This window comes from Cuculus canorus, chromosome 5 (genome assembly GCF_017976375.1).
Source record: "Cuculus canorus isolate bCucCan1 chromosome 5, bCucCan1.pri, whole genome shotgun sequence".
Lineage (NCBI taxonomy): Eukaryota > Metazoa > Chordata > Aves > Cuculiformes > Cuculidae > Cuculus > Cuculus canorus.
In genome coordinates this window covers 67,976,078-67,998,449 of record NC_071405.1, presented here as the reverse complement: position 1 = coordinate 67,998,449, position 22,372 = coordinate 67,976,078, and the positions used below count along the sequence as shown (strand labels likewise).

The window sequence follows — 22,372 nt, the reverse complement described above, 5'->3', positions numbered from 1 at the left end:
ACTAGGGCCCAAGTAGCTGCCTAGGTACTTGGCTGATCCCCTTTCCTCTAATACGGGGGCTAGAATATTCCTCGGACAGCAATGGGACTGCTTCTCATTGAGATTGATTCTCCTCTCTGAGTACAAATTTAAATAAATACAGCAGATTCAGGTGCAGAGGACCCCATCAGTAAGTAAAAGATATTCTTCTGTCACGACTTTGTACCGTTTATTTGATAATCGCAGAGGACAAGTCTGTGGGTTTGCTCAGGCACTTACCTGCAGTCTTCATGATTATCCATATATTCAAAATGGAACTCCAAGCAATGACAGCTGTTCTACAGAGGTACTGAGAGTCCAAAGTAATATTTCCACACTTGACTTTTGAAAAATTATCAGCAAAAGACAGCATTTTGCTAGTTCCAAGGAATTCAAATATCTGACGCTTGTAAATGCTATGGGAACTCATGATAAAATACTTTATCTTACATGCACACCATCTGTGTGAATTAATTTCAGTCTGGAAAAATGTTAAGGGCCTTCCTCATCTTCCTGTCTTGCAACAGTCTGAGACAGCAGTAGTCTGATGGGAAGAATCAGCAAGATGGTGAGAATACTTGCAAGTTTACCAAGGTATGAAAAAACCTGGGCAAGTAACGAACTAAAAAGAACAAGCAAAGGTAGTGAAAAAAAAGAAAAATGGATTGCAAATTAAAATCTGCTCTTTCATGTGCCAAATGGAAACACAAAGAACAATTTCAAGTGAACTAGAAATACAGCAGAAAAGATTTTAAGTGTCCCTGCAGGAAAAGCAACAAGTATGCATTTGCAACTGGCTGAATCCATCAGAAATGGGACTAAAAGCTTAGACCTCAAATGGGGAGAGAAGAACACAAGAACAACTATAAGATCATTTCACAAGTAGCTACAGTATCCCATCTGACCCACAAAACACTTACACAACACAGAAAATCTAACTGTAGGCACTCTGCTCATCATTCCTTTCAAGTAGGGAAAAAAAAACCCACAAGATTTTAACACTATCATATCTGAAAACCAAATTACTTAAAGCAGTACAATTCCCAAGTGTAGGCTCAGTTACACTGGCACAAAAGTGCTTACACCTACATCAGATATATCAATAGAAGCACGTTAGTCTAACTGCATCTGTATGAGTGAAATTGGAGCAAGTTAACTTGATGGGCTTCCAAACTGAGTTAAAGTGGTTGAAAAGCTGTGGGGAGATAGAGCCTGAGAAAACAGAAACAACAAAGCCACAGCACATTGGTATGACATCAGCCAATGACTCAGACTTTTCACATGAAGATTTTACTCTGGGATATGTCACCAAGACAGCCTTACAGGCCAGCATCTCAGAATTTTTTAAGGGAGAGATCAGCTCGGGGAGAATACACAGTTGAGGGAAGGAAAAGACAAGGGAAACTAAGTTGTACAAAATCCCTGCACCCCATATGACTGAAGAAAGCTTCCCTTCATAAAACTTATTAAATAAAAGCTCTTAATACAAAAGAAAAGAATATGTCAGATATGACATGATATTGTACGCGTGACTGAGTAGGGGGCATATCTTCATCTCATGTCCCACTATGCAGGGTCTCACAAGTAGAAAAGTCCCAAACCCTTCATCTTCTGTTCAGCTTCTTCAGCTGAACTGTGTCCAATGTCATAGAAGGATTTACTCCAGATACCTGCTATATCTGTAAACCATGGAACTGGGATGCTGGAAAAGCATCATTGATGGGTACTGTTCCAAATCCTCCAGATGAAGCTAATGTCAAACAATGGAAAGCATGTTAAAGTAGCACATGGCACGGTGTTGTTACATTAGGAACCTGTACACGGTCCTTTGTCCTTCAGGGCACACTAGGCACAGCCCTGAACAACTGTTTTACCTCCAATCCAGTCCTTCAGCTAGCCAACAATTACATAATTTATTTTTCCTAAACAATGCAATACACCTTTGTTCTCTGCTATCACATTTCCATAAAGTTTCTGCTTGGTCCTACAAAGATACAGGATCACTGGTGGTACTTTTTTATAACTCTTAGGTGGATGCATCTTTGCAGTGGCAACTTCTAGCTGCACCCAGTCAAAAATAAATAACAACATTATCAGGGTTAAACTGAGAGGAACAGGAAGAGTTCAGGCTGAGATCTTTATTTCTTTGCTTTACTCCAGTGTTCAGATTTTCAGCTGATTTATTCTTCAGAGAAAAACAGTGATAATTTTCCCAGAAAAGTACTGCTCTCCAGAAAGGCTATTCCAGAATATAGATGTCTCCTCTCAAGAAATACTGACTGTTTAACAGGTTTCTGGATGTCCTCTCCCACTCTCAGGGCTCTGAGAAAGAAAATACGTAACTTTTCCATAAATCAGAGTGCCTCCAAAGTTTATGTCCAGACACATACACTCTGATTATAGGCCTTAATGTTTATAAGCAACCTCACACCACTCCATGATTGAGCGCTTCAGCTCTGTGAATAGGAAATTTAACACCAGCAAAACTTTACAGCTTGAAAAATAACAAATAGCTCAAAACCAAGTCATCCAGTCTGAACTGTCCTATAGTTTTCCTACCCATTCTATTACCATGTCCAGACATTTCCTTTTCCTTAGGTGTCCTTCATAAGTATCAGGCTTCTCAACCTACATGCTACAATTTTAAACCTTTTTCTTCCCATCACTTCTCGCTGACCATCTCCATCCATCTCCATTATACCATAACCCCACATACACATAAACATTGACAAATTTCACCTTTACTGTCAAGGCTGATCACTAAATCCTGAACTGTTCATTGCATTCTTGTCAGTGGGGCCCCGTCATGTGTCAGTCTCCTGGAAAGGACACAACCAGTCGAATCCCCCTGTCCCAGCTCCTGCATTTAACAAGCTTATTATGTTCTTGACTCCTTCCAGTTACTGTACCAGGAATACACTGACTCTGGCAGACAGTGACATGTACACAGTTCTGAGCTCTGCCAGGACAATTTATAAGAAACATTCACCAGCAGAGCCAACCATGAGCAATACTTCAAATGGTTTGAAGGAGTTGCAGCGATACTGGAGGCACAGGTCAGCTACCAGGTACAGCAAAACTGTTCCAATCCCTGTGACAACAAAGACCAACCAGTGATGTTCACTAAATCCATGCCTAAGGCCCTCACAATAAGGAGAGAGAGAAGGACTCACTTGGTAGGTGCTGGTACAGGATCATCTGCCCAGCCTCCTTGCCGGCGTGGAGGTTTAGGTGGTGGACCCTTCAATAAAGAAAAGACACATTACTACTACCAGTTCCAGTCAAGGCAAAGTGAAGCCAACCGAGTCACCAGGTCCACACACACTAATGTAACACTACCAAATAATACATGGAGAGAGAGTGTCCAGTGCTGTTTATTCATAAAATAAAAGGAAGATAAATATTGCAGGATAGGTTTGTAAGTTTCTCTGTAACCAAAAGATGTATCACTCTAATCAGCATCTTGACAAGTTTCAGGTCTGTGTGCCTTTGACACAGTATCGCAGCAGACTGATCCACAGAGGATGCACCCTCATGGCAAACTGTGGTTCACCGGAAATTTGTTCATTACTGCTGCCCACATTTCAGTGGAAGGTATCACAGGTTACGCATTCCCTAGGGTACAAGTCAGCACATTTTAGACATCTTGTTTCAGATGAGGAACTGTTCCCAAAAAGTGTCTGCTTTTGTCCGCTGCCTATCACAGGCGACCAGCTCAGACACAGCCACCCACACCACACATCTGTGAAGTCAGTTGAGATGAATCCCACCACTGCCACCACCAAAATGCTAAAGAGGAAGATCATTTGGAGCTTAGAGACACTCCCCGCTATTTTTTTGCATTGTCTTGTGTGGCACTGTGCTGCACAGCAAGAGAGAACAGGAATTCAGCTTGGAGCTTACGATAGGAGTTGTCAAAGAACAGGGCCATGAATTCCCACCATGTGGGAGCTGCCCACTGCCTTTTGCAGTTCTGGGCTCGGTTCTCACTGTCAGAAGTACCACGTCCAGCAGTGCCTTCAGTGTTTTGCACAACAGGCAGAAGGGAAGGTGAACCCAGCAGATTCCATTTTAGATAGATCCCAATTGACAGTGCCCAGTGAGGGATGAAGGGTTACAAGGACCATCATGAGAAAGGACGATTGGGTAAAAGAAGTCCCAAAAGCGGGAAAAATGGTCACTGCAAAGGATTCTAAGCTGGAGCAATGGTGGGCGGACAGGTGGCTCTCACAGCTTTTATTAAGGGAATGAGCTGTGCGAGTCCTAAGGATTTTTGACTTGACAGAGGGGATCTTGCGTGTGTGGTGGGGTCAACCCCGAGCCAAAGCCGAATTACCTCTTGCCACAGATGAAGAAGAGGTTGAGCTAACCCCTGATGGTAGGGGTCTCCCGTGTTTATTTCTTGAAGCAGAAGCATTGTTTGCGAGTGTGGGAAATGAAGAGACCAGGCCAGGCGCGGCCACTGCCTGCGGCAGGGAGGGGGCACGACCCTGCATAGCTCCCTGATAGGAGCAAAAATAGTCATCCTCCAAAAATAAACAGGGAGCAGGAATGAGGCAGGAGCTGCAGTCCCAAAATACCAGCTTTCTTCGGCAAAGGGAGCACAGGAGGGCAGACGGACAGGCAGGGAGCGTGAAACGCAGGAAACAGCCTCCTTATATGGGCTCATCCACAGGGGACAGAGCTCAGCCGACTGGAATGACCATGTCACAGAATGTGAAGCCTTCAGGGGCCAAAGTGAATGGAGTTTTCTGATCTTTAAATGATTCCTCCAGATTCTTAAGATGCCAAACCAGAGAAAAGGCAACAGTGCCAAAAAAGGAGCATTTTGAATTCAGTTGATCTGGACACACCCGGAGCCCAGGAAAAAGGGGGAAAAAACACCACATATGGGCGTGCATGCCCACATAAACATCCCTATTCCCATTACACACCCCTACCTCAGCAGCACACTCCCTCCCACATGAATCCTTCCCATGCAAACAACGCTGCTTCCCTCACAGCATCCCCATAGCTCCCCTGCTCCCCACACACAGCCTCACAACTCCTCACAAAGGTACACGTTGTTACACAAACGGCCCCAAAGAATCCGTGCCATAAGGCGAAGGGAAAACGCAACGCTTCCAGGTCATTCCTATACACCTGCAATTTAATTACCTCATCAAAAGTAGCCTTCAGACCAAAGATATCTCAAGTGGGGCACTGCAGATCAGAGGGTGATCAGAATCTTCGCACCGGGCACGACTCCTTGGCATCTAGGGGGTTGATTCTAATGTCTTGACAACGTTATAATATCTTCCCATTGATCATCCACACCACGCAAACCTGGATGTCTGTCAGGCCCTGACAAACACCTCACATATACCTACAGGTCTTTTATTCCTCTTGCAATAAATCAGGTAATTCTTTTTGAACTGCCTCCAGGACCACTAGCAGCAGGAAAGGCAATGTTAACTGTCAGCTGAGAATAAATAGCTTTTCTTTGTTAGTTGCCTGGAAAGTGCCATAAGAAGGTCACATGCCACATGCACTTTTGTCAAGCAAATAAACTTACCTTCATAGACTTTCACACTTCCAAAACCTCAGCATAATTTACAATTGAGAATGTGGTGTCACGCATTGCCATAACACGGTGACAGGTAGGGACACCGCAGCTGCAAGCAAGAGCCTGAGGCAGAAAGTGGGAATAATGTCAACCTCAGAGGAAGAAGAGCAGAAATAGAGGACAGTGTTCTTCTCTAATGGAGCAAATGTGCTTCTGAACATAACCTTTTGGTGAAAAAGACTGGGGGTTTAATGGATCAGAACTTGTTGGTACCTATGTACTCTGTCTTGGACAAGACTTTTATGCATGTTCCCAAATGAAAAGCTAAGCTATACACCCAAACGCTTTGGTGTTCAAAACACTGACATTGCACCAACCCCTGACAACAGTTGTCTCTCAGCTCTCGCTGCTCTGTCTCTTTCACAGCATTAACTAACCACTTGCTTGCTGCAGTTTGCTTGTCCACTTAAGTGTTGACAGTTATTTATCTCCAGAAGCTTTCCTCTACCTTAGTTTCTGTAGATCGTCCACTTTTTCAAGGAACATTGCCATGGTGTAGGCTTTTTATTTTATTTTTTCTCAGAAATTCAGTTGACTGGTTTTGTGATGGCACTTTTTCAATATTTCTCAGGCCACGTTCCTTACCAACACTTTTAAACTACCACCATAATCAGTATTTTATCTCTCCCTTTGAAAAATGACTGGCCTGGATTCCATATCTCCCGCATTAAAGTACAAACTCTACCACCTTCTTTGTAGGTAGTCATGCCCTTTCTTACCCAGACAGATGTAGAATTCTAATTTGGCTTCTCCATTAAGGAGAATTTTCAGGCCACGTGTCAGAGCATGTCTGCAGTTTTGAAGGCGCTAGCTGGATGTTACTTCCCTCGTTGAAGCAACTACCCTGTGTGTCTCTGTATCCTAAGGGTTCAGCAAAGTTTCTTTTAGGACCTACTACAACACAGGCAGATTTACAGACATGTTTCGTCCCTCAGATTCTCAGGTGGGTCTGGAAATATGGATTAATTTACCTTCATCAACATGACAGCTCCTTTGAAACAGTGAGCACTCTGTTCAGGGAAGCAGGGACTCAAATGACATTGACAGCGTGCAACAGAGGACACGCAATTTTTCTGGCATGTAATATATGCCCCAAAATCTGTGGGATCTACATTCTGCCTAATATACAAACACTGTGAAATTTTATGCAGTATGCAGGCGTTTTGCTTCTGTCCAATATTGACCACGGAGCAGAAAGAAAGAATTATGGCCAGTCTCAAGTTTCCTCTTCTCCAGCAAGCTGCCTGAGGCTCCCGCGACTGAGGAACAACAAATCTCCACAAACAGGCCTGATGAATTAGTTTTGACTGCTGCCAGTTAGGAGCTGGCAGTCAAATAGCCCCACCGCTTCCAAGCAGCCACGTAATACTTATAATCTATAGCGATCTCAGAGCAAATGTGCTATCAAAAAGAGCTTGATTCTCACATCTATGCAAGCCTCGGCTGTTTGCAAAGAACAGCTCATCTCTGATGGCCCTCTTTATCATGTCCACACACCGTTCAAGTACTGATTTTCTGATTTTCATGAATCCCCTCCAAGGACCTCTGCATGTCTTAAATGCCTAGCAGAAAATACTGTATTTCCATTTCATCCACACTTTGTTCTTCTTTATGGTCACTGACCTTCCTTTGCTAGGGTGAGTGCTACCAAGACAGAAGAAGTTCTTGGGGTATCTTAAACATTCTCTGCCATCTATCACAGCAGGTAAAGGAGCAGCTTATGTTGTTAAACAGCTTTCAATACTTTCTTCCCCGAACAACTATCAGCTTCCACTTGCACCTGCTAGGAAAGCTGTCATATTGCAGCATTTGGCACCATAACCTGCCTGAAGAGTTACTGCTCTCCTCTGCACGAAAACAGTGAAGCAGCACACAACAATCTGATTCTCTGAGGAAGGAGTTACCAGGTAGAATTCTCTCACAACCCACCGTTACAGGGCAGTGCCCTTGAGCCCTCTTAGGCACCAACATCTCTCAAACCACTTACTACTATTGTCTGCTACATATCGTCAGACTCCACCTCCACCACTTCTGCAGTTCTTTCGTTGCCTCCAGGAAGGTTCAGGAGTGCTCAAAGTGTAAAATAAACGCATGGAAAGGAAAAGCTTTTAATAAAATTATGTTCAATAGGATTGTCCCAAATCTATATCAAGGTAGCCAAGCATGTTGGGTACTACTAGAAAGGCTGTGCAATACGGCTGACTACAAGTGCTATTTCAGTAGATGTCATCAAAAGGCTAGTAGATAACCTCAGAAAGCTGAAAATAACTGCCCTGCTGGCCAGTCACTTGGGGTGCACCGGAGAGAGGCAGCGCAAAGCCTTGGGGAGCTCCACGCCGTGCAGTGCTGGGGCTCACACTGGGGAAGTTGGCCTAATTAGGGAACAAAAGTTCAGCTGCATTTTTGAGATTCCTCCTGGAGAATCTGGCCAACTTCCAGCTCAGCAGTCCCCAGGAAGAGGTTGGGAGTCCAGCATTTCCACAAGCAACCAGGAGACCACTGCAAAAAATTAAGCAACATCTGTAAAATGGAAGCAAGTAAAAAAGCCAGTGCTTCTTGGATGCTGGTTCCCTTTGGTGAAGCATGTTTACTAACACAATCCAAGACTCCAAACAGATGACAGAAACTCTGGGACATGGAGAGACAAATTCAGCTCAGCACATGACACGCAGATTCACGTGCAAAAACTACAGGAAATTCTGTCTCAGAGAACCCTCCCAGGTTCTCACAGATGCCAGTTGCTTCAAGAGCTATCTACTGCGAGTCCATCCCATTCCCAACTGTGTGCCTAAGAGGGCAAAACCCTGGCAATGTGCCATATATAAAACACAGCTAGCCCCAGGTCAGGGCTCTTCTACAAGCTGAAGATCACAGGGAAGAACACGATGCTAGAGAAAAAATATGCAATCAGACAGTATGGTCTTTGGGATAGGAACTTTTTGTCCCAGTAACACACCAACGTTCTCTAGATCTTACTGCAATGCAAGTTGCAGATACAAAAGGGGCTACAAGGGACTGCATTACAATTATACATGACTTCTTAGGTCACTAACTCTCTGAAGTAGAGAGGCTAGACAGTGCCTAACCCACTGTGATTATTTTTACACAAATAAGGTCCCCCAGCAAGCACCCAGCTGAGTGCAGCCAGTGCCGGGCTCCTCCGTCACACATTTCCAAGCCTCAGGGGACGTGGGGAAGAGCATTTCGGGGGTGGCTGCTGTGCAGATCCAGATCAGACAATGGAATGAGAGTTTGGAGCTGTGTGCCAACCACTTTGTAAGGGTAAGAACTAGGTCAGGAAAACACCGCTCTCATCAAAGGCCCTGATCATATAAAGCCCTAGGACATGTCTACACCACAGGCGCAGACACACCTGTAAGCTGGATCCACGTGACTCTGCTTGAGTCTGGAAATGGCTTACCTTTAGGTACTTCTGATAACAAAGCTGGTATCTCCCCCCCGCAGAGTGCAGGTCACTTCTCACTGAGGGATCTCCTCATCATTTGCACCATATTTCAGGATACAAGTTCACCCAAATAACCCCATCTATCTAAGCCACTTTGCAACATTAAGTCCACAACTGGCTCACATTTCTGGTTCTTAAACTTTTTTGATAGCTGTTCATCCAACAAACATTTACGGAAAACAATTGTTCCTGACGTGTCTTAACCTGAAAAATAGCCCGTATTTCACCCATTTTTTTTTTTTTTCTTAAAAGCACTGGGAACTAGAACAACAAAAGGACTTGGTTGCCCCCTCTGGAAAGATCAGAGTCTCCAATCCTCTTCCCAGCTGCTGCCTTAAAGAGTGTCATCACTCAGACTTTGAGTGATAAAGACCCACAGAGGTCAGTATCTGCCTAGTTAAGAGTCAGAAATAAGGTACTCTCCCTCCTTTAGACCATGAAAAACTTTGAGACTACCTATGGTATGTCTACTAAAGCATAACTAGAGAACAAGGTCCCAGCTGGACTCATTAGGACTGGAATAGATGTCTTCCTGCTAAAATGCTGATGCCTTCTGTTAGAAAGTCCTTCCCTGTAGCCTGAAAATTCTTTGTTTCCTTTTCCAAAGAAGAGTAGCTTCAGGTGAAAGGACTGAAAGCCTTCTCAGACCCAGAACAGCTCACAGCGCTGTCATTACATAAAATATTCCCTAGGGAGGTGGGAAAGACTACTTGATACATCTTTCAGGATGAGGAGAAGAATAAGACCAGTATCTTCCAGCTTAGAAAGGAGATGGTGGGTTTAATCTTAAAGCTTATGTATAAAGCAAGTGGCTTCAAAATCAAAATTAACACCTCCATCCCTGGAGGTCCCCAAAGACAAGGAAAAGCTCTGCTTCACTGCTGAAGGCTACAAAACACAGGATGGGGGTCAGGATCACTCACTGCTAGCAGAGGAACGTGTGCTCCCAAAGCTCTCAGTGACATACCACAGCTCCGTGGGACAGGGTTTCAGACACACTGCAGTCCCCGTCCACTCTTTACCACCTTAATAGATCCACAGGCCCATCCCGAGATTGTCTACACACTACGTAGGCACCTTATGCAGGCTGTGGATTTTGCTAAGAAGGCATTTAGAGACTCCTGTGGATCTGAGTTTAGGGAACCCCTGCAGTCCTCCTACAAAAAGCTCCAGCCCATCTTTTAGACAGGGACTAAGCAAACTAGAGGAGGGACTTCTCCAAGGCCCCAAAGCAAATCTGTGGCAAAGGCAAGAAGAAAACCCAGCAAAATCTTGGCTCATGGTCGTATCTCCTGCCTATTCTGCCTCTGCAAATTAACTGAGATATTATAGCACACTCTTTATTACACCATTGATCAGGCCTACAGCCTCTGACTAACTGTTCCAGGCAGCCTCGGAAGGTGCAGCCAAATGAGTGATTCAACTGGCAAACATTGAGATCCAAGATGAGTGGTTTGCCAAGGGACGCAAAACAAGTCTCAGAGCAAGCAGATGGCTGGAGGGCAAGACTTCAGCAGGTACGGTCACATCGACAGCCCAGATGGGGCTGCTTGCTAGTATTCAGGCAGCTTCAAAGTATCTTGAGTGGAGCAAGAGGAAAGGGACCAAATCCAGGAAGACTCAGCACAGCCCAAAGGGAGTTCACAGAAGGGTTACATGAGCCATCAGGAAGATGAAGGGGCCAACTTCGGACAAATGATTCAAGAAGCCAAGTATTTTAGCTTGGCCAGGCAGTGACTAAGGGAGGGATACACTGCAACAAGTTTTGGATCACACTTTATAATATAAAGTTCGACTAACAATTGGTTTGGAAGTGACCTACCATACAATTACCGGAAGTTTGTAAGCATATAGTATTATAAGTTAAAAGCAGCTTACTGATCAGTCAGATTTCTGAATGCTCAGTTAACCATCTTGTTACCCTTCACAAATGGAAAAATACTATAAGGTGCAACTGTGATGCTTAAGAGCAAAATCTTGAATAAAGGGTGCAGGAATTATCTAAACGAGGAGTTTCAAAGCAGGGATCACTGCATACAAAGGAAAAATCTCCTTCCCAGGCACCATAACATAACATCCTTGAAGCAACAACAATTATCAAGTGGAAGTCACATCAGTTTAGCTATTTTAATAAAATTTATCAGCCATGAGCAAGAAGGCACCCGTGGCATGTGACCAGCCACCACTCGGTACGGCAGTCCTTGGGAATCAATGATTTAGGGCACTGTATGGAGGTGGAATTAGTTCCAGTGAAATGACTGTATGGACTAGGTTCCAGGGAAGGCGGGGGGGGAAGTTTAGATCAATTATCAGGAAAAATTTCTATTTGGTAACCAGTCCCCAAAACTACACCCACCAGCAGGAGGTCTCTTTGCCTGATAAACGGAAAACTGCTCTGGGCATAGTCCTTAACCATCCGTCACTGGTGAATAAGCCCAGTGGATCTTTCATTCAATACCATCTCTAGTGCTACCAAGAGAAAACTGAGCTAATCTGAACAGTCGTGACTCCTGGTGACGTGCATACCCCTGTGAGGCCAGAATTAATGAGATGGGTGATACACGTTTCTTTCCTGGGCTTTAAATTTCACAAATGGACCTATTATGCTACCACTGCCGGGCTGGTGCTTCAGCAAAAAGAATGAAAAGTACAGGAGAGGATGCTTTAATTGTCTAACATACACAGAGAACAACTGTAGCCAGGGAAAACTGGGCAACACCAATTCCATGCTTAGGAGTCGTGGAAGACAATCAGCCTCAAAAGTTTAACAGAAACAGGTACTAGTCCTTCGGTTGTTCTGAACACCACCAACCTGGCTTTTAATGTCACAGGAACGCCGAGAAGTATTTTAGCTTTGCAGGATGAGAAAGGATACGTGAATTCTTTTTGTCCGTATGACAGAAGCCTGTTATACGGAAGCACTGCAAGCTTCTGCATGGTAGCTTAAGAAGCACTTATGGTAAGTAAGCCTCTTACCATAAGTGGTAAGAAGCACTACGCCATCCTATTAACCACAAATATTAGCATTCCAGTGCTGGTGCGATAAAAAGGAAAGACTCAGAAAACACAACAGCACATTTCCTTGCTACTACTCGCTAGCCGTCTCCTCTGGGGCACCAGCAGGACTCCACAAACCCTAAGGACAAGTTTTCATTTTATGTGAGCAAGCTAACTATACTGGACAGCAAATCTAGGCTCAGTCAGGCTTCGTACTCTATTAGATAATTGCTGCCCTGACATTCAAATGAAAGAGTATCTTTCCAATGGCCACATATACATCTGTGACCACAGAACAAGACACAGCAGCTGATAACAGCAGCTGTTACAATGATAATTGAAAAAAGTCCTGTCAGCAACAGGAACAGGGGATGCAGGAAAGGCACTGCATCTGAGGCAAATGTTGTCTTATTCCCCAATACAAGAGTCCCCTCTTAAGGCAGTCTCCAGACACAGGAACAGGTTAGTCCTTCTAGTCCCCTTCAGAGGAGCCAGCATCTACCTAGAAAGCCTCTAGTCTTACATGGTCAACATTTTCCTCAGGGTCTTCATCCTAGAAGGATCAGGAGGAAAAAAAGAGAGAAAGAAGTTAAAAAGAAGAACTACGGAAGTCTGCACAAAATAGCTTGAAGATTGACACAAATGGCTGTCCTGCAGTACATGCTTTGCAACTTTATTCACTTCAGCAAAGTTCATGCCACCATTGTGAGATTTTTATATCCACAGTCATTTATGCACACACCAAGTACAGTACTATAAAGCACGCCTGCTTGGCTGCAGTGGCAGGGAAGTCTGCAACCAATCAGACCCTTCAAAGGCACAAAATGAAAAAAACTACAAATGAGAGCGAAAGGACAGAAGACTTAGTTCCTCTTCCCTATAGCATGAGAAGGCCAAAATTATTCAGGTGTGTAAGACACTAGAATAGTTGTATGGATGGGCTCTGCAATAATGCCAGAGACCTGAAATTATGCTGTACCGGTCATACTGGGGGTTAAACACCACAGCAGCCTGCGGCTCTTTTTTCAGGACCTACTGTTTCTCAAGCCAAGGGCAGATCCTCCACTGGGAGCAGCAGCTGTAGCGGTCAGCACAAGATAGGCCAGGCTGACGACAGCATCAGCTTTCGCAGATGAACTTTAGCTAACCCTATGGAATAATGGAGTAGCTTATTTATGAGGTGGATGAGTAACTCAAGGGAAGTAGCCTGTTAATCACAGTGAAAGCTGCAAACTGGTAGAGAACCTTTCTGATGATCAGACTGCCAGCATCAGGCGTGACAGCCAGTTCTTAGGCACCAAATGCAGTAATCCAGAACCCAGTAACCTCTACGAGATCCTAGAAACGACACTGCTCAGAATCACACAGGGAGAGCGAGCAGCAAAAATGAAATCAGATTCACTCAAGTGGTAAAATCTGTTGGAAGTGTGTATCTATCAGCCAGGGCCCCACGTGTTCCCACACCCGAGAGCAGAAAGGCTTTTGCAAGGCCCAGTGTGACCTAAGCTTCTCTGGATGTACGGAGCCCAAGTGGTTCAGGACTCACGGTAGCACAGAAGGAAATTCAGCTGGACAACACATGTTGGAAAAGCATTTAATAACCTCTTCTTTGAGTAATCTTCCAAGTGGATTTCACCCTCAGCAATTGATTTGCAGTTGTTTATTCACTTGGGTTAGATAACCAGAGTCCTATGTAAACAATGTCTGGATGTCAGCCTGAAGAATCACTGCCAGGAGTGTTTGTAAGCTGGGTGGTGGAGGTCCAAATAGCTGCTTTGCAAAATCCACCTGTGGAAACATCCTTCCAACATGCAGTGGAGGCAGAACAAGCTTTTGTTCGTCTACATGAACCTAGCCTGAATAAGCTATTTTTTACAGCACAGACACACTCCTTAACTACCACCCCCAGATTACAACTTGTGTCATCAAATTAACCAACAGCAGGTAGGACAAGAAGAGAAGAACATACTCCCTCAGAAGTGAAAGCGCAGAGCCTTTCCCTGGGCCTTAGAGAAACATAGGTAAGAGAACCAGCAAGGAACGTAGATAATTTTGGACAAAATCTGATATAAAGTGAAAGTGCGGAGATATTCTCATCACAGCCTGGAAACTCCTCATCCTTTAGGCTGACATATGGCCTAATAAAGCAGTCTCCACTCAAAGGATCTACAGGTGTCACCAGAGCGATACAGGCAACATCACACTGAGACGGTAAGAGGCAGAAACACAGGGAAGTCTCGAACAAGGACCCAAGGGAATCTTGTCACTTTAAGATGAAGAGAAAACAGATTCTGGAAGCAGGATAACATTAAAATATTTTTGCATACTGACTTCTTATGGAACAGCAAATAGTTCACCCTTGCTGGGAGGAGACACAGAAAAGGAAAAATTTTGATATATTTTTTAAAAAGGCTTTTCACTCAGCCTCCCAAATCAACCTCCTCAAGAGCTCCAAGCCTGGCCAAACAACCTCTTTTGGTGGATGCCATTAAGCCAACAGTCAGGCTGTTGGAGGCAGCAATGTTAGAGCCAGGAAAAAGGTATAACTTTTATTCTATGAAACTGCCCAGAACCCCTGGTAGGATGGGACAGCAAAGACCTTCAACAGATCTCGTTATATGACATGGTCCTCCCATTACACAAATCATATGACCAGCTTGAGTTTGTCCCATTTTGTCAGAAACGTGATAGCATCAAGATGAGTAAAAAGAAACACATCAAGCCAGGGGATGGGAAAGGCCGCCCAACAGAAAAATGGGATACATTACTCCTCTGAAAATGAATGTCTAAAATGCGGAGTTCTGGCACGCAGATTTATCTCTTGGAATTCCCATTTACAGCATATTCCCCTGGGTGCCCAAGTGCCTGCCTATTTGCCAAGGAGCTCTAAAGGCCAGGAACACACACCGCCCCTGCTACAGGACGATGCTGACTGCACCAATTACAGCAAAGACTCGTGTTCCTTCTTGCCCCATGAAATAATACATAGCTGCAGTGTTGTTTGTTAGTACTTGTACTTCTGAAAAGGCAGGAATGCTCTGCATGCCAGATGGCAGACTGTGAGCTTTGTGACCCTTAGTGAGCCCCTTGAGGAGACAGAGGTCTGAATTTGAAGGTAAAGCAGATACTTCCACAGAGGAATAGGAATTATCAATTAGAGATTTGGGCAGAGGAATTATAGGTACACCACTACAACTGAGGAACTTATTGTGGGAGTTTATATATACACACCCAACATGCACTGAAAAGATACTAAGATATCGTAGGGTTTTCATAGAGCTTGAGGGGGCTGTATTAGGCTATAGGGCACAAAAGACTGCAGTTGTGCCCAAGGGAAGGAGGTTTTAACAACTCTTTTCTGAGAGAAGACACACAACTGAGATGTACCATTGTTTGGAGTCTCTTTTGGAAGACAGATTCCAGGTCAAGGAGAGATCAGCAGTGATCTGATAAGCTCACTCTCCAAGTCAGATGATTTGCCTACTGACTTCAAAACAAAGACCTTTTAATTATGCTAAATGAATTGTTCACACCTCAAAGTGAACTTCCTTGTAAGAAGCCCAAATGTTGAAACATGGATGGACAGGTACATTTTGCTTCCTTCGGGCAAGCTGCTCTGCCTTGGAAACACTTCATGGATGGTTCTCAAGTGTTGTTGAAAGACCAGAACAGAACAAATAGTGTGTTCATACCAGGAATTTGAGCTGGGTACAAACTAGGTGGATTGACATGGAATTAAGAAAAAAAAGTCAAGGCGAATTTTAAGAGAACTTTAAAACCCTGAGGAACTACTGAGGACAGAATCCAGAAGCATAGGAAGGTGTAAATATGGCAAAGGTTTAAGACAAACTCATTTGTCTTCAACATCAGTAGTGAGAACCTCCTACGCTGAAATAAATTACATGGGGCCTCATCCACTACTGTCAGTTCCAGAAAGAAAAAGTACTTTCTTTAAATTTTGCATTTCTTCTGGGAAGGTTCCTTGAAAAGTTTTCAAGATGACCAGATGGCTGAATGAGACATCCATTGTGAGAGCTGACTGCACCACTTGGAGGCAAGCCAAGGCCAAGCTTCCAGAAAAGTAAAAGGTGATTGCCAATCTAGGGTGAAGGGAAAAACAGTATTAGTTCTATTAAATGCTCACTTTTGTATCAGATATGGTCACATACGAGGGGCCTCCAATTCTGGAGCAAAGGAAAAGGCTGAGGCTCATTTATAGTGGATTTGACGTCTTCTCCAGTAGCTCCAAGGTTTTCAGTTAACTGCAACGTTTAGCAATAAACTGTCGGAAGAGAGACTATTGACACAAGCATTTCTTCCTGGTGGTTAAGATCCAGTAACAACATATTTGAATCTTCTAAGGCGTGGAAGGCTGCACCCTTCTGCTGAAGAGCTCAATGCTTTCAAACAGAAGATTGTAACTACGTCTTAGTTCTGTCCAGGGGTGCCCAAGGACAGGAGCCTTTATGATCTCTTCACGGCTGTTACAATGCCTATGATGCAAGACATACCAAGTAAAACTGCAGTAAGTCACAGTCAGCTGTGGTCTCTGCTCTCTTTCTGACCAGGGAATCAGTCCAGGAACTAGGACAGCCAGTTCCAGTAAGAGAACAATCTGACAGTGAGCCACCCTAATCTGGAGGCTAACCAACAACAATTACACTCACCTAAACCACCAGCTGGTTTAAGACTTTCTTTACCTATGAGGCCCGTGGTTATTTCAGTTTCTTAAACCATGACTTCTGCAAACTCCCTCATGGAATCCCTCCTGAACTCCTACAGCATACCTGGGGAGAGGAAAACGCATAGGTGGGAGGTGATTCTCCGTTATGCCTATCAAGACAAAAGAGCACACTTTCAGCAGAAAAGAAGCCTGTTCTATGAGATGCTATTGTAAGCTAAGCCATAACAGTGTATTTTTTAAGAGCAAAGCAGCGACTCCCAGGAAATATCCCCCCACAAAACCATTTTGGCACAGATGGCTGGGATGCAACCACTCAGCGTAAGCCAAAAGTTTTGTCCCAGCACAGAGGATCAGGGAGTAGCCACTCCCAAGACAGATGGTCCCAGGACTCAGAGCACAGCAGCCTGAAGCATGTTCGTTGCCAGGATGGCCAGCAGGGCAAAGTGGGTTTGCAATTTAAAGCCAAGAATATGGTATGCTGGAGACCTCCCTAGAATTGCAAAAAGCTAAGGATCACCTAATTTAAACAAATATCACTGTAAGGTGGCAGTCTGATGACTCTTTTGTCCACCTGAAGGTGGTAGAGAGCAAAATCGGTATGTCATTTCTTGACAGGTGGTACTTCCAGCAGTACATACCCGTGGAGGAGCCAAGCTAACATCAGAGCAAACTTCCAAGTAGAATTTAAGCATTTTGTGGCGCTAAGCAAGACGGTGAATAAAAAGGTTTCATATCTCCTATTTCTGGGTATCAAAGGTTGCTGCCTCATTGTCCTGTAAAAGAGGGGTTCCAGATCATCTTCTACCTTTTAAAGACGTAACGACAGAACGGACTCTGAACAGAAGTTTTTCTCAAAAGCGATGCAGAAACGGAGTTTGCATGTTACAACCCACAACACAAAGCCTCAGATGCTGCAAGGCTGGCTCCTAGCATGACCTCCGTAGATTGCACACGGAGGAAAGGGAAACGAGTGTCCCTACACAAACTCAATGCTGACCACCTCAGATACTGTACTTTGGCTCTAGCAAGTGCAAAGTGCAAAAGTAAGGCGTTTGCTCACCGGTACTCTGTCTCGCTACTACAGATGGTGGTGCAACTGGTCACAAGGTGATGTACCTCCTCATTCTTTTATCCCTACAGATGATACACACGTACAAGAGGAGGCGGCCCCGAGTCCTGTTTGATACTACTTTCCATATCTCACATTTGAGAAACTATATCTCAGACGTGACCCTGTGTGAAAACCACACTCCTGCAGAGGGCAAGAGCCGGACAGGGACAGGATGGGCACAACTCTATGATGGTCCCAACTCTCGAAGTCCCAACTCCAAGAATAAGCTTCAAAGGACAGAGCACAGCACGTGCGAAAGAATCTTAGAAGAAACGACGAATCCCCCGCTGCGGGGTCACAGACAGGTTCCCCCGACAGGACACCCACCTCTCCCAGAGAAGCAGACGAGGAATTCTTCCTGCTGAGATTTTCATCCGGAAGGAAGTCCGGGCGGGCTCGGCGGCCCATCCTGAGCACCTGCGGCGCAGGGGAGACACGGGAGGGGTCACGGTTGGGGACAGACGCCGCTCGGAGCGGGGCGAGACCCCGGCCCTGCCCGAGCCCGGACGGACCGCCCGGAGGGTGCGAACGCCTCCCGGGCCGCGGGCACCGCCTGCCCCCCCACCGGGCACCCGGGGAGCCGCTCCCGGGCCGCTCACCCCGCCGCCGCCCGCCCGCCGCGCCGCACCGGCCTCCATCCTCCGGCCGCCGCCGCACGTGCTTCCGGCACCGCCCCCCGGAACCGCCCCGGGCACCGCCCCCGGAACCGCCCCCGGGCACCGCCCCCCCCGCTCTGCCCCGCGCACAGTTCAGTGCAGTTCGCTCTAAGGCTGCGCGGTCATAGACTCGTGGGGTGGTTTGGGTTGGAAGGGACCTCAAGCCCACCCAGTCCCACCCCCTACCATGGGCAGGGACACCTCCCACTGGATCAGGGGCTCCGAGCCCCATCCAACCTGGCCTGGAACCCCTCCAGGGATGGGGCAGCCACCACTGCTCTGGGAAATCTGGGCCAGGGCCTCCCCACCCTCAGCGTGAAGAAGTTCCTCCTCATGCCTGATCTAAATCTCCTCCCCTCCACGCCAAGTCTCGCAGATCCATCTCCTCATAGGGAGTATTGCCAAACCTCAGGAAGGCTTCTGCTGCTCTTCCCGACTGTCTCTCGCGCCGCGCTCCAGGCAGGGCAGCCAGGCCTCAGAGCGCTCCAGGCAGTCCCGAGGATCAAATATAAGCGCGAGGATCCTCACACACACACCTCTCAAGCATAAATCGTGCAGACTTCCACCGAGCTGCATAAAGCGACCCCTGGTCCCTTTCTTGGCTGGATAGATGTACAGATATACTGCAAGCAGATCTGTTTTTAGCACCACGTGTTAAGTAAACGTGCAGTTCTCCAATGCCTCGTCCATTCGCCTATACTTTCTGCTATCTGACATTCCTCACAATCTTCAATCTTCAATAATTGTCATTCGCCTCATTCTACTCCTACAGTCAAGGATTGCACCACACCACAAACCACACCATGATGAAAACTGACTGTATAAACCTAAAGTTTTAAGCCCTCCAGGAATTCCTTCTACTTAAAGGCACCGGATCTCACTCCGTACCTGCTCAGCTTCAGTAGAAGCTCATGGTCTGGCTAAAGAACTTTAAGAAGTCTATATAAATTGCATCAAATAATTCTCCTTTTTTCCATTCTTTACTGAAATTTTCAAATAGTTGTGATGTGACTGCGACAATCAAGCATTAAGTGTAATAAGATTTGTGGGCAGAGGGAAAAACTTTTTATTAGGCCAACTGATACAGCTGGAAAAAAAAATTACAGGAAGTATTTCTGTGCCCGAAAACTTGTCTGTTTTTTCCACCTATATCAACTGGCCTAATAAAAGATACTATCTCTCTTTACAAACTTTGACATGTTCAAGGAATTCAGCGAGTGAGATGTGATTTTTTGAAGCCAGGCTGGTTAGGCTCTATGAAATCATGATCTTGCAGATACTTCTTTTCTTCTCTTTTAATTAGAGATTAAGTATTAAGTATTCATAAAGTAGAGAGGGCAGCTTTCACCTAGCCCCATGCTTCACCACCAGGAATATCACCCTGCATTTTCCACTTCCCATCCACTCCTCCAAGGAGATGCCGCAATTGTGCAGCTACACAGACACCAAGAGACAGAAGGTACCGTAGCCCTCAGGTTGCAGTAGCTACTGCAGGATGTCCAAGTAGGAGTGTAGACTTAGAGTTGACCTTCTTGATCAGAAAAAAGAGCATCCTAAGACAAGCACGATAGATTCCAGAGCAACATCAGCTAAAACAGGAGGGCATCTGTGGAGCGGGAATCCTACGGTAGGAGGATCCTAGGGTAACATTGCCAGTTATGGCCACAAACAAGTAGCTGGCGGGGTGTTGATACCAGAGGCATGCTAGGAACAGTACAGGGTGTCATGCTAGACAGGAGTCGGCAGGACCCATGGGTTCACTCGTCTTGAACTGACTCCCCCAGAAGCCCTCCTGATGACCCCCCCCAGTCCCCATCCCAGGCGCCACCCCCCTAGCACATCCTAGCCCCTCCCCAGACGTGCTGCGCTGCCCGCTGCCCACCCCGGTGACATGAGTCCCAGGCCAACAGAAGGAGCGTGGGGTCCACATGTAAGAAAGAAAACATGTAAGCAGTTGGGGAATCGTGTCTTGCCTCAAGATGACTTCAGAGATTTTCGATGAGAGGGAAGAGCAGATGTGCAGAAAGAATGAAACCTACAATCTGTCCCGCCTTGAGTCCCTTTGGACTCCTCCACTCATGGTGAATGGGATTTGTCACCTACTCCCGCACATTTTTTCCTACTTCGGGAGGGCAGTGGTTGAAAAAGTTTTCATCCATCGTTTCATGTTGTGGCTAAAATGGATCTTCCTTGCTTTAAACATCGGGGTCACCTTTTCTGGACAGCTCAATTCTGCTCTGCCCTACTGCAGGCACTGTTTGATCCTGGGCCTAGAGCAGCCCCAGGAGACAGTTATCTGAGAAGGAGACAGTTATCGGACAACTATCTGGTGGTGCTGTCGCTGTCTAAAGCCATTTTCTGTGCTTGCTTCCCGTCCAGCTCAGGTCCGTGGTGCCAGGGTTTCCCTTTCGCTGTGTACAGTTTCAGCGGTATTCTCAGCTCAGGGTCTGCCTTACTTGTTAAGTTTTGTCCTCGCTATAAATCACTGCTGCCACCCCCTCTCATCTGAACAGCAAGTAAGAACTACGCAAGCATTCCTTTCACAGACAAGTTCTCACACCTAAGCATGGACTCTCTCCATCTGGTTCCAACCCAAACCCGACCACGCAGAACAGGACCAGCAAGAGTCCCCTACTAGCACTGTTTGCTGTTGATTGCTCCTGGACTGGACCTATGAATAGAGCTTGTGTCTGGTCCTCCTCCTACCCAGGAGAAAGCTGGGAAAGTCTGGGAAAGCAATCACACTTGAGCACTCCCACATGCTTCTGGTCCTGGACCACCTTTAGAGCAAAGGCACACACGCATAGTTAAAGCTACAGCTATGGTGGAAAGCCCACATGGCAGCGCTGCTGTGAGGGAGAACAATGACCACCTTATTCGGAGCGGCCAGAGGTTTTGTTAAGTAGCTTTCTGGCAGCAGTAGGATTTATGGGATGCAGGACAATTCCAGTAGCAATCAGTAACGCTGCACTACGCCTGCCTTCCTCACCCAGTCCTCCCATCAGGCGGCCAGCCAGACTCCCAACTTTGACAGAGGCCAATTCCTTGAAAACAGTAAGCTCCCATTGGGAAGCACAGCGCTCAGTGAGGACTGCTCCCGTAGCTGGCTCCACACTAGCAGCACACTGGCAGCTCCGAGCACCTCAGTTTAATTTTTCCACAATTTTTTTTCTTAACACACCTCAAAGCATTTACCCCATCTGTAAGAGTTTTCAACTGCAAATATTCTGTTATTTGTGCCGGTTCCAGGACAAAACCTTCTAGCAACTGCAAAGCTTCAAACAAGAGGTTCCTCCCTCTGGATGGTGGAAAGGGGCTTTGATAGGCAGAAAAGGCCCACGCATTTGCCTGTCTTGATCTCCATGAGAAGAGATGCTTTTCGGGTTACATCAGCCCCAGCACAGACTGTCAAACCCAGGCAGGATTGCCAGGTCTGAAATATTTCCTACGATACTCATGTGTTCAGAAGCCTCGTTGGGCTCTCCCTCAGCCCAGCTCGACTCTAGCGTGTCCAAGACGTGCAACTTGTTAGCGACTGCTACTCACAGCCACCAGCAGCAGTTCCAGCACACGTCAGGGCACAGAGTTTCCACACCTCTTCTCAACCCACAGAGAGCAACGCGCAGAGCAGAAAGTGAGTGACCCATTACTGGGAACCAGCAGAAAGTCCCTGAGGTCAACTCCTGCGAGAAATGTCTGCTCTCAGCCATTAACATAACCCTACTCTTTGTACTACGGCATTTCATTCCACTTCTACTGTCTCAGCCATCAAAATTGCTTTGCACCACTTATAGGATATCCCAGTTCTCCCGTATATCGACGATGCCTCTCAACT

At 45.9% G+C, this 22,372-nt stretch overlaps 1 protein-coding gene across 2 annotated transcripts in view; it reads right to left on the bottom strand.

Annotated features, from left to right (window-relative positions):
• The window catches only part of IFT43 (intraflagellar transport 43), a 46,202-nt gene extending 27,642 nt beyond the window's left edge, over positions 1-18,560 (bottom strand). Inside the window, exons 1-4 of one of the 2 annotated variants that reach the window (XM_054067461.1) lie at positions 18,481-18,560; positions 18,209-18,298; positions 12,610-12,639; positions 3,192-3,259 (exon numbers count right to left, since the gene is read on the bottom strand). In XM_054067461.1, coding sequence (XP_053923436.1) covers positions 3,192-3,259; positions 12,610-12,639; positions 18,209-18,298; positions 18,481-18,519 — 227 coding nt within the window. In that variant the 5' untranslated portion in view covers positions 18,520-18,560. The remainder of the gene's footprint in view (positions 1-3,191; positions 3,260-12,609; positions 12,640-18,208; positions 18,299-18,480) is intronic. The other variant, XM_054067462.1, reaches the window with a different exon arrangement.
• Between the last annotated feature and the right edge of the window lie 3,812 nt (positions 18,561-22,372).